A 13,223-nucleotide genomic window follows, 5' to 3' on the forward strand; every position below is an offset into this window, starting at 1 on the left:
ACAGTGTCCAGTGTCTGATTGGTTGCCGCCTGCTGCGAGCGACCAATCAGAAACGTGCCGTACTGTGACACACTCCGCCCGCCATTTTGGTGTGATTTTTGAATTTTTACCTCACAGCAAGTTTCTACTGCGTGGAGGCGGGCCCAGTGACGTTGCTCTTCAAGCTCCTGCCGAATTTCTTCAAAAAAATGATAATACCATTTACCAAAACTATATATATTTAGTTGTGAAGTGGTTCAGTGACATTTTCACACCAATTTTGAACTTTTGTTTGGTGTTTTCTCCATATACTGCCTATTATTTTTGTTCTTTCTTACTATTATTTATTAATTGTATTATTCTTACATTTGAATAAATAAAGTATATATGGATTCTAGACTCCCGATTCTTTAGAATCGGGCTGCCATCTAGTCTAATATATAATTGCCTAGAATACTACTTCCTGCAATTTGTGCCAACTTCCGTGGCTTTGTCCGGAGCTAATGTCCGGAGCTAATGTCCGGAGCTAATGTCCGGAGCTAATGTCCGGAGATTAATTGCCTAGAATACTACTTCCTGCAATTTGTGCCAACTTCCGTGGCTTTGTCCGGAGCTAATGTCCGGAGCTAATGTGCGGAGATAATGTCCGGAGCTAATGTCCGGAGCTAATGTCCGGAGCTAATGTCCGAAGCTAATGTCCGGAGATAAGTGACGTCAACAGTGTCCAGTGTCTGATTTGTTGCCGCCTGCTGCGAGCGACCAATCAGAAACGTGCCGTACTGTGACACACTCCGCCCGCCATTTTGGTGTGATTTTTGAATTTTTACCTCACAGCAAGTTTCTACTGCGTGGAGGCGGGCCCAGTGACGTTGCTCTTCAAGCTCCTGCCGAATTTCGTCAAAAAAATGATAATACCATTTACCAAAACTATATATATTTAGTTGTGAAGTGGTTCAGTGACATTTTCACACCAATTTTGAACTTTTGTTTGGTGTTTTCTCCATATACTGCCTATTATTTTTGTTCTTTCTTACTATTATTTATTAATTGTATTATTCTTACATTTGAATAAATAAAGTATATATGGATTCTAGACTCCCGATTCTTTAGAATCGGGCTGCCATCTAGTCTAATATATAATTGCCTAGAATACTACTTCCTGCAATTTGTGCCAACTTCCGTGGCTTTGTCCGGAGCTAATGTCCGGAGCTAATGTCCGGAGCTAATGTCCGGAGATTAATTGCCTAGAATACTACTTCCTGCAATTTGTGCCAACTTCCGTGGCTTTGTCCGGAGCTAATGTCCGGAGCTAATGTCCGGAGCTAATGTGCGGAGATAATGTCCGGAGCTAATGTCCGGAGCTAATGTCCGGAGCTAATGTCCGGAGATAAGTGACGTCAACAGTGTCCAGTGTCTGATTGGTTGCCGCCTGCTGCGAGCGACCAATCAGAAACGTGCCGTACTGTGACACACTCCGCCCGCCATTTTGGTGTGATTTTTGAATTTTTACCTCACAGCATTCTTTAGAATCGGGCTGCCATCTAGTATAGTATAATGAGCTTCATATATTGTTCCACACAGTATAATGGGCCCCATATAATGCTCCATGAAGAATAATGAACCTCATATATTGCTCTATACAGTATAATGAACCTCATGTAATGATCCAAGCAGTATAATGAGCCCCATAAAATGTTCCATACAGTATAATGAACCTCATATATTGCTACATACATGAGTCCCAAATAATGCTCCATACAGCATACAATAGGTCCCATATATTGCTCTATACAGAAAGGGTCCCATGTAATGCTCAATACAGAATAGGCCCCAGATAATGTTCCATACAATATATGATGGGCCCCATATAATGCTCCAGTATATGATGGACCCCATATATTGCTCCAAACAAAATGGTCCCCATAAAATGCTCATACACTATATGATGGGCCCCCTATAATGCTCCAAACAGAATGGGCCCATTTAATTCTCCATACAGTATATGATGGGCCCCATAAAAGGCTCCATACAGTTCATGATGGGCCCCATATATATGATGCTACATATATAATGGGCCCCATATGATGATCCATATATAATGGGCCCCATATGATGCTCCATATATAATGGTCCCCATATGTTGCTCTACATATAATATGGCCCTATTAGATGATCCAGTATACGATGGGCTCCATATAATGCTCCACATATAATGGGCCCCATATAATTCTCTAGTATATGATGGGCTCCACATAATGCTCCATATATAATGGGTCCCATATGATGCTCCAGTATATGATGACCACTCCAGTATGTGATGGGCCTCATATATTGCTCCAAACATTAAAAACATGAAATACTCACCTCTCCTCGCTGGCTGCTGCTCTGCTCCAGATGCCTCAGCGTCGCCATATTCTGGCTCTCTGCACTGTGACTGTTCACAACAGAATGCACACACAAGTGACGTCATCGCACCCTCTGCCCTGAAACGTCACAGAGTCAGGGGATGCCGAAGACGATGCAATGGTGGCACGGGGATAGGTAAGTATCACAAGTGCCGTGACCCTGAGAAAGCGGGGGAGGGTCCACTCGTGGGTGCTGGCACTGGACTCCCATAGCGCACAGGTGTCCCTGATGGCAAGTGGGCCCCCCACCTGCTCAGGGCCCAGGCACTTGCCGAGGTATGTCAGGGGTTGACGCTGGTCTAGGATGAGTCTGTACTGAGAAATCAAGCTCTGAAGTCACTTCCAAATTAGCCTGGAAGTGCATGGCGGGATTGTTGATGTAGTCTAAGTTTATCACTTTCAGGCTAATTTTCACAACTTCTCAGTGCTGGCATAGTGCTAGTAATGCTGCTAACATTTTCTTGTTATTGTAATAGGACCTATAAAGGTATAGTCTTACTTTAAAGAGGTTGTCCACTACTTTTAAATTGATGACCTATCCTTAGGATAAGTCATCAATGTCTGAGCGGCCAGGGTCTGACACCTTGCGCCCCCGCCGATCAGCTGGCTGTTATCGGTGGCAGCAGCTACCAGCCGGAATTGTAGATTTGCTGAGCTGCTCTGTCTACTTGTAGTGGCAGCCGTAGGGTACTACACACCCGTCTCCTATTGAAATTAGAACTGTCAATCAGTATATTTAGGCTCCAGAAAGCTGTTTTCCTTTTGGCTTTTGAAATGAAAAATGTGATGAGAAATCGAATCCATAAAAGTTATTTCAGAATTTTAAGAGGAAAACATTTTGATACAGATTTTTATGTGTTAAATTTTTATGTGCTGATTGAAAAGCTATTTTCTTACCACAACTCTCTTCTTGAGATGCTCAGTATCATCATGCTGTTCTTCACTCTGAAACACACACACACACACACACACAAAAAAAACATTTTGAAACAAGCATAGAAGTGAATTATCTTTCACAATACATCATTCATGCCACAGGTTTGTATATGAATTTATTTTCACGTCATGTAACTTTTTTGTGTGCAGGTGGCCTTTTTCCTTTAGATTCTTCATGTACATATAAACAAAACATTTAATTTGCGTTCCTTAAAACACAATTTCATTGATGTTTGTATGAAGTTCAATAAAATATCACGGTTGCAGAAAAAAAAGAAAGAAAAAGCACCTTAACTATATGGCAAATATTTGATGTAAACTAAGTCTAAAGAGAATTTCACATGTCAGTGTGTTGGTCAATATTTTGCATTAGTATTTATAAGCAAAAACCAGAAGATGAACCTTCAAAAAGAAAAAGCTATAAAAGAAAGATTAACACTTAATTCATGTGTCACACCCACTAGTATGCTAGTTTTGGCTTACAAATGATGATGTAAAAAAAGACCAAAAATATGCCATAAGAAAGAGCTTTAACCCCTTTATGGCAGAGCTAATTTTGACCTTAATGACCATGCCAATTTCTACAATTCTGACCACTGTCATTTTATGAGGTTAAAGCTCTGGAACACTTCAACATATCCCACTAATTCTGAGAATATTTTTTCATGACATATTGTACTTGATGGTAGTGGTAAAATTTCTTTGATAAGACTTGCGTTTATTTATGAAAAAAATGGAAATTTGGCAAAAATTTTTGAAAATTGTGCAATTTTGAAACGTTTAATTTTTTTGCCCTTAAATCAGAGAGTCATGTCACACAAAATAGTTACTAAATAGCATTTTCCACATGTCTACTTTACATCAGCACAATTTTGGAAATATAACTTTTTTCTGTCAGGAAGTTATAAGGGTTAAAAGTTGACAAGCGATTTATCATTTTTCCAACAAAATTTGCAAATACATATTTTTAGGGACCACCTCACTTTTCAAGTGACTTTGAGGAGTCGATAGGACAGTAAATACCCAAAAGTGACACAATTCTAAAAACTGCACTCCTGAAGTTGCTAAAAACGACATTCAAGAAGTTTATTAACCCTTCATGTGATTCATGAGAACTAAAGCAATGAGGAAGGAAAAAATTAACATTTAACTTTGTTCACAAAAATAGTAATTTAGACCCAAACTTTTTTTTATTTTTTACAAGAGTTTCAGGAGAGAATGAACCAAAAAATATATTGTGCAAATTCTTCGGAGTACACTGTTACCTGGGGTAAATCCACTGTTTTGGCGCATGGCAGTGCTCAGAAGGGAGGGAACACTGTTTGACTTTTTGAACGCAAAATTTGCTGGAATCAATGGCGGGCACCATGTTGTACTTGGAGACCCACTGATATAAATAAACAGTGGAAACCCCCAATTCTAACTCGAACCTTAACACAGCCCTAAACCCAACCCTAACCCCAAACACACCCCTAACCCTAAACCCAACCCTAACCCCAACACACCCCTAATCCCAACCCTAACCCTATCCACAACACAGCCCTAACTCTAACCACAATCCTAACCCCAACACAACCCTAACTCTTAACCCCAACTCCAACTCTAACCCCATCCTTAGCCCATAACCGAAACGCAATCCTAACCTCAACCCAACCATAACCCTAACATAACCCCAACCACAACCATAACCCCAGCTCTAACCCCAACCCTTACCCTAACTGCATAGAATGGAAAAAATTGCAATGTTTTTATTTTATTATTTTTATCTAACTAAGGGAATGAGAAAGAGGAGTTTGATTTACAATTTTTTTATTTTGATCAGTTTGTTTGGGTCTATCACAGTGATCAAAATTAACCAATAGGAAAATTCTCTTATTGCTGCTGCATACCGGACAGCAGCCATTTGCTCAGCCTAATGTTATATAATTCTATGAATTTCCTGAAGGTTAGAAATCCCCCTACAGCCTTAGAAGAATTTCTTGATAGATGTAGTTTCCAAACTGGGGTCAATTGAGGATTTTTTTGCTGTTTTGGCATGTCAGGGGCTTTTCAAATATGACCAAAGAGCAATAATGTAAGATCCTACACAAGAGAAAAACCATAAAGAACAAGGATCTCTAAAATATAACTTTTAATAGACCAAAGTTAAAAACATGTTCAAATTTGTAAAAAAGAATATAAAAAAAATGAAAAAAATATAAAAAGGGGATAATCATCAGGGAAAAAATACTAAAGTGTATCCTAATAGGCCCTAATGGGTCACTATGCTGAAAACTGCCTAACAGTGGAGGTTGGCACTCTAAGCTTCTGCGGTTGGCGCCACGACTCTTCGATGGCTCATCCTGATATCCCTAGTAATCCCTAAATAGGAGATTTTCTCTTCTCCTATTTGGGGATTACTAGGGGTATCAGGGTGAGCCATTGAGGAGTGGGTGCGCCAACCGCAGAAGCTTAGGGTGCCAACCTCCACTGTTAGGCAGTTTTCAGCATAGTTACCCATTAGGGCCTATTAGGATACACATTAGTAATTTTTCCCTGATGATTATCCCCTTTTTTATATTTTTTAAATTTTTTTAATGTTCTTGTCTACAACCTTGAACATGTTTTTAACATTGGTCTATTAAAGTTATATTTTAGAGATCCTTGTTCGTTATGGTTTTTCGCTTTTCAAATATGACATTGCATCCAGACACTCAAACTTTAGTTTCACACATGGATTGAGTATTGGTGTACTCAGGAAAAAGTGCACAACAAATTATATGGTCTATTTTCTCCTGTTAGCCTTGTGAAAAAAATATTTTTTTATAAATTGATGTTGAAGTAAAGGATACATGTGGCAACTGTTATTTATTAACTATGTTGTGTGACAGAACGATATACTTTAAGGGCATAAAAATTAAATGTTTTACAACGGCGATATGTCCAACATTTTTGGCAAAATAAAAATATTTTCACAAATAGATGCCAAATATATTGATCAAAATTGATCACTGTCATGAAGTACAATGTGTGGCAAAAACAATCTCAGAATTACTTGGCTACATTGAAGAGTTCCAGAGTTATTAGCACATAAAGTGACACTGGTCAGAATTGTAAAATTTGGTCTGGTCAGGATGGAAGGTGAAAACAGGCTTGGGATTGAAGGGGTTAACAATGCTATACCTGTACACTGAATACTACAAAATACAAAAACACAATCATTTAACCTTCGTCAGGCTGCATAATTTTACAACGTTAACAGGCTGCAGAGGTACAATTGTACCTTCATATATATTTTTATTGAAATTTGGCCAATATATTCTGGACCAAAACTGCAGAGATGTCACGAAATTTCAGCCCTCTACGGCTTTTCAAAAAAAAAAAAGTTATTGCAATTTTAAAACGGAATAGTTACAATCTGTCCAAAAGCAGCTAATAATGACAGTTGTAATTAAAGTAGCCACCTGCTACATTGAAAGATGTAATCTGTGTGGTTAACCCCTTAACGCCTGGACGTATTTTCGTTTTTTCATTTTCGTTTTCTGCTCCCCTTCTTCCCCAAGCCATAACTTTTTTATTTTTTGGTCAAAATGGCCATGTGAAGGCTTGTTTTTTGCGAGACGAGTTGTTCTATTAAAAAATATCATTGCTTTTAACATATCATGAACTGGAGAACAAAAAAAACTGCGGCGAAATTGCAAAAAAAGTGCAATCCCACAGTTGTTTTTTGTTCTGCTGTTCTACTATGTTCACTACACGCTAAAACTTACCTGTCATTATGATTCTCCAGGTCATTTTGAGTTCATAGACACCAAAAATGTCTAGGTTATTTTTTATCTAAGTGGTGAAAGAAAAATCTAAACTTTTTTTTTAAATTATACCATTTTCCATTACGGTAGCATCTCCATTTTTCATGATCTCGGGTTGGGTGAGGGCTTATTTTTTTGCGCGCCAAACTGACATTTATAATGATACCATTTTGGTGCAGATACGATCTTTTGATCGGCCGTTATTGCATTTTAATATAATGTCATGGTGACCAAAAAAACTATTCTGTCACTTTGACTATTTTTCTCGCTATGCCGTTTAGCGATCAGGTTCTTTTTTTTTTGATAGATTGGGTGATTCTGAATGCGGCAATACCAAAAATGTGTAGGTTTGATTTTTTTATTGTTTTCTTTTGAATGGGGCAAAAGGGGGGTGATTTGAACTTTTATATATTTTTTATTTTTTTCTATTTTTAAAAGCTTTTTTTTACTTTTGGCATGCTTCAATAGTCTCCATGGAAGACTACAAACTGCCATAACCCAATACTAAAGAAAACTCCACAGTACTTCCATGTTTTTAGGAAAAACCCTTATTCTGAGTGAATTAAATGTTTCAAGGTCTGAAATTTTACACCACTTGCACATCAGAGGTGGCTCAAGTATAAATCGGTCCAAAATCAAAACTCAGTGCACAGACTGGATGGCGGCTTTCCCGACCCGATCATGACTGCCGCATAGAAATACATGAAGCTGTCACACTCAAGTCAAGAGAGCTGTCGGCCAGACCGTGCACTGTATTCCGATCTTGGCCCGATTTATACCTGCATCTTTCTTTGTCCTTGATAGAACACGTGAAAAATCATTGTCTTGGCAAACAACTTAAATTGAGGCTGTTCAAACAAAACATAGCACCTTGGCAGCGATAAACCCTAATACAAAATTCGACTTTTGGTGTCGGAATCTTTTGCTGTGTTTGCTTGAAATTGTTCTTTATTGATAAAGCTTACTAAGGTACACCGTTCATGTGGCTAAACAGTTCAGTATATTTGCTTTCACAATCTTTTGACTACTAAAAAGCCGGAGATGTAATCAAGGAAGACCAGGGAAGAAGATGGATGAAATAGTGCACTGAACAGTTTGTCTACATCTAAAGCTGCAATGACAACCTCATTAACATATTTAAATAAAGATTTATTTTTGTGAAAAGTAAAAACAGGTTTTAATTAGGGTTATGCCCGATTTAATCTGATGTGCTTGGTCTGAACAGTCATTTTCTGTTGACCGAATGCCATTAAACTCAGTAAGTTTCAATAGAAATAAAATGATTTCAATAAATGTCAGACCAAAGAAGCAGTAATATTATCATACAAAATAAAAGAACAAAATATGCATGTTACATTATTACAAAAACTAATAAGCAGGCACTTCCCTGTTTAGAAATAAAGGACTTTCTTATTGCAAAATTAATAAAGGGTAGCTCCAGTTTTATTTATTACAATGAAAATGAATGAATCAATTTAAATGAAAATGAACATTCTAAGTTTCTCTAAAGAAATTCCACCGTAATGTTTTATTGTTTACTAGGAACAGAACATGGTTACTATGATCCCTATTTACGAATTCACAGCTAATGAATTTCTACATGAAACTGAAAAGAATTTGCCTTTGTTGTGTAAAGACCTTTACTTTAATGAGCATGGTATTTAAGAAATAGCAGAAGCAGCATTTTTTATAATATGATTATCTTTCAATTGATATATTATGTTTTCATTTTATATGGACTGAAAAAGAAACGCCACTTTAAGCTTTGGCCAACAATTTTAGATTTTAAGATACATAGAATGGCAGTTTCTTTAACAATTTTTTTTTTAAAGCAGTGCGAGACATGATTTGTAACAACTTTGAACTGTATGGATTCTGCAATACCCAAAAATTCTACTTGCACTGCATATACCTATGCGTTACAAGGAAATGTGGAATTTTTAGTGTTTTTATTGCAATGTGTTAATTAGAGGAATGGAGGTCAGAAAGATTGGCTGCAAATATTTTATTTTTCCACTTTCTTGAAAGCAAACAAACTATAAGTATTAATTTATCTGACTTTTAGCTCAGTGACATTTTTACGTGTTTCCACTTACTGAGTTTAATGATACAGATTTCCAATATTACTTGGATTTCTTACAATGTTTAATGAAGTGCTGTAGTGTAGGAACCGGATTTTAAATTGATTTTCCATCAACCTTTGTCATCATAACAATTCAATTGAGTAGAAACTGCAGAACTCATCAGCCAGGAAGAAGGTGGGAAATTCTACATGTAAGTCTGTTACAATCTCCATAGAGTTTTTGATCAATTGTCTGACAACCCCTTTGAGACCGGACTTTTTATCCTTCTTATACTTTATTATATAACTGTCATTATACGTATTTAGATTGAGAACAAAACTAACCTTATCTTCCAAACTTGAAGTTTCTTCTGATGAATGTGAACCACTGCTTCCACCAGAAGGATAGCTTCCAACACGGTCTAAAGAGAGACACAAAAAAAATCCAATTATTAATGTCACTGTTAACAGGGTGTATTGTTTCTAAACAAATATGTGAAAATAGAAGATAATTGGCATTTCTTCTTTATTGAGCAATCATGTAAAAATTATATTACTTAGTATGTAGATTACATTGATACTAGTCCTTGTGTTGCAAGATAAACAGTCCATTGCATATGCGGATATTCAAATATTAGGGTTTGTGTACACAACCAATTTTCTCATGCCGGTGTAATTCATGGTTTTTATGGATATTACACATACCTATAATTCTTTATACGGCTGTGTACATGTCTATTTTTTCCCTGGACTAAGTGGTCAGCGAAAAAATTGGATGCATGTCCGATTTTGATCTAAGTTTCAGATCAAAATCAGGGATGCAAGTTTATGGGTCCATGAAAACAAATGGACCGCGCTTGGATTACGTCCGTGTGCGCTTCCATTTTCGCAAACTAAAAGAATAGAGAAGGTGGAGAAACTTACTTTATTTCTTTCATGTGAGAAAAACTTATGCCATTCTGATCTTCCTCTGATCAAACACCGATCATTGCCTGATCGGAATAATTAGCCTGTTTTTCTTAGTGTTACCCTAACCTTGTAGGTATTTAGCAAAAACTAGTGTTCCTCTGTCCTTTACATAAATGTGCAGTCATCCTATGTGTTTGACCACATTAACCATGTGAAAGCATGCACAGCTGGGTTGTCACTTGTATGTAAGCTTGCAAATAGTCCAGTTAACAGGATAATCCATCTTAATTTTATCCTGTCCTAATTTTTAGTAAACGTAAATATGGGCATTACTGTGCAATATAAATGAATTGGACTGCACCTGAGCATGTGCACCAGTACTGGCGCCAATCTAGCCTGCTGTTCGCTTATGGATATGGCGGCTGGTGGTAAATTATTAGATTTGTGATTTTATAATCACCATTTTTTCTATAGATAGCATACAGTGAAAGCATTTAGGCAGGTTTGGAAAAATGCTACACAGGAAGAATACTTTAACAAGTAGAAGTGTCAGTAGTTTATTCTTACATGAAAAGTGAATTACCAAGCGCAAAATCTAAAAATCAAAAATCAATATTTTATCTGACCGCAATCATTTTCTCTTTTGCCTTTTAAGTACACACAATTTTTGATGGAACTCAGCAGGAAGGTTGTTCCAAAAGTCTTGGACTAAAGACAGATCTTCTGTGAATGGAGGCTTACACAAATCCTTCAGTTTCTTCATGTAATCTCAGGCCATGTGCACACGTTGCGGAATTCGCTACGGATCCGCAGCAGTTTCCCATGAGTTAACAGTGCAATGTAAACCTGTGGGAAACTGAAAACGCTGTGCCCATGCTGTGGAAAAAAAAATGCACGGAAACGCAGCGGTTTACATTCCGCAGCATGTCAATTCTTTGTGCGGAATCCGCAGCAGTTTTACACCTGCTCCATAATAGAAAAAAGCAGGTGTAAAACCGCAGTGGAATCCGCACAAAAACTGCGGTAAATCCGCTGTAAATCAGCAGGAAAAACACGGTGTTTTTGCCCTGTGGATTTATCAAATCCGCAGCGGAAAAATCAGCAGAAGACCATTCTACATGTGCACAACAAGCACATAGCCCAGTGAGGGCACGCTAAACTTCAGAACAACACAGATGGAAAAAAAGCATTAATGCACTTTCTACTCTGTGTTTTCTTGTAATTTCTACAACTTTCATGAACAACTACCGTAAATATCCATGTTTATTAGAAATCATTGTGGAGCCTCTTATTATATCCTGAATTTAAGGTAGACTAAAAAATCGAAAGCTAATGTTTAATATGCACAACAATAAAAGTAATGTTCAAAGTGAAAAATATATTTGGTTTTCTAAGTTTGATTGGAACCTGTTTTATACAATGCTGAATGACTGGAAAAGTGATTAATACAAAACTATATAATGATTCCAATTACACCAGCACTAGTGGTGAGAACTTATTAATCAACAACTATGAGGATGTGTAGACAAGACAGTTTCATAGTAGATTTTCTATCCAAAAGAAGCTGATTCAACATTGTCAGATTTGGACTTTAGCTATTAAATTCTCTTAACACATCACTAAATTAGGTTGTAATATGTTATCTGTGCACAGCAGTCTTTACATGTATGAATCCTATGCATTCAATGACATCTTACTTACCAGTAAGGCAGCTGAAAAGGGCTACCGCTAACACCGCTACAGTTGTGGCTAGCTTCATTTTGAGTATCTTTTGCCTTGTGGCTGCCCAGTGCAAATCAAAATGAACAGCACTTTGGAGAAGCTGCAAATGTCTATATATGTAAGATGCCTAAATCATAATGAATGTAGACTCCACCCTTATATAGATGACAATGTTGACATCAGTTTATTAAAAGTATATTTTGTGGAGTTAATTAGGCAGTACAAGTAATTAAGTGAGCTAAAAAACAAAGAAGCAAATAAATGTTCTCTGCCAAGTGCGGAAGGCAGCAAAGTTCATAATATAATAGACAGTATCGTCAGCAGATTTACAGCATGGACAAACCATAGAGCAAAACACCTAGCTATCAAGCAACAAACTAAAATGTCTGCAACCTTTTTTGTTCAATAACTTATCAAATCTATGCCCTATTGGCACTTTAACCTCTTAATGATCAAGCCAATTTTGACCTTAATGACCAAGCCAAATTTTACAATTCTGACCACTTTCAATTTATGAGTTTATAGCTCTGGAATGCTTCAACAGATCCCATTGATGGAAATTTGTCAAACATTTAGAAAATGTAGCAATTTTCAAACTTTTAATTTTTATGCCCTTAAATCAGAGCATTATGTCACACAACATAGGTAATAAGTAACATTTTCCACATGTCTACTTTAGATCAGTACGTTTTTTGAAGCATATTTTTTGTTTTTGTTAGGAAGTTAAAAGGTTTTAAAGTTGACCAGCGATTTCTCATTTTTCTAACAAACTATACAAAACCATTTTGTAGACACCAAAATCGCATTTGAGGTGATTTTGAGGGATCTATATGATGGAAAATACCCAAAACTGAAGCCATGTGGAAGGAAACAATGAACAATTATTTTTTTTTTTCACAAAAAAATTTAATTTAGATCCAAATTTTTTTATTTTAGCTGGGGTAATATGAGAAAATTGACTATAAAATATGTTGTGCAATTTCTCCTGAGCATTCTAATAACTTATTTGTAAGTCAAATCTACTGTTTGTGCACACCTCAGAGCTCGGAAGGGAAAGAGCGCCATTTGACTTTTTTAAATGTAAAATTTGCTGGAATATTTAGAGGACGCATTTGGGAGAGCCCCTGATGTGCCTAAACAGTGGAAACCTCCAAGTAACCCCATTTTGGAAACTACACTCCTCAAGGATTTTATCCAGGTGTATAGTGAGAATTTTGAACACACAGATACAACACAGAATTTGATGACATGAGGTTGTCAAATTGAATATGTTGTCATTAGTGTTGAGCGCAAATGCTCGCTACTCGACTTTGCATCAGGTGCTCGGATATGCACTGAATATCGCAGGTGCTCAAGTGAAATGCTTGCGTCCCTGCCTTGCATGTTATATGCCTGTTAGGCACCCCCCAAAAAACATGCCGG

The 13,223-nt window shown here is 37.0% G+C and overlaps 1 protein-coding gene across 6 annotated transcripts in view; it reads right to left on the reverse strand.

Annotated features, from left to right (window-relative positions):
- LOC138675614 (protein starmaker-like) overlaps window positions 1–11,939 on the reverse strand; it is a 106,350-nt gene extending 94,411 nt beyond the window's left edge. For 4 of the 6 annotated variants that reach the window (XM_069763997.1, XM_069763999.1, XM_069763996.1 and 1 more), the window contains exons 1-3: window positions 11,781–11,939; window positions 9,516–9,592; window positions 3,282–3,329 (exon numbers count right to left, since the gene is read on the reverse strand). In XM_069763997.1, coding sequence (XP_069620098.1) covers window positions 3,282–3,329; window positions 9,516–9,592; window positions 11,781–11,838 — 183 coding nt within the window. In that variant the 5' untranslated portion in view covers window positions 11,839–11,939. The remainder of the gene's footprint in view (window positions 1–3,281; window positions 3,330–9,515; window positions 9,593–11,780) is intronic. The other 2 variants (XM_069764000.1, XM_069764001.1) reach the window with 1 other exon arrangement.
- Between the last annotated feature and the right edge of the window lie 1,284 nt (window positions 11,940–13,223).

This window comes from Ranitomeya imitator, chromosome 4 (genome assembly GCF_032444005.1).
Source record: "Ranitomeya imitator isolate aRanImi1 chromosome 4, aRanImi1.pri, whole genome shotgun sequence".
Classification (NCBI taxonomy): domain Eukaryota; kingdom Metazoa; phylum Chordata; class Amphibia; order Anura; family Dendrobatidae; genus Ranitomeya; species Ranitomeya imitator.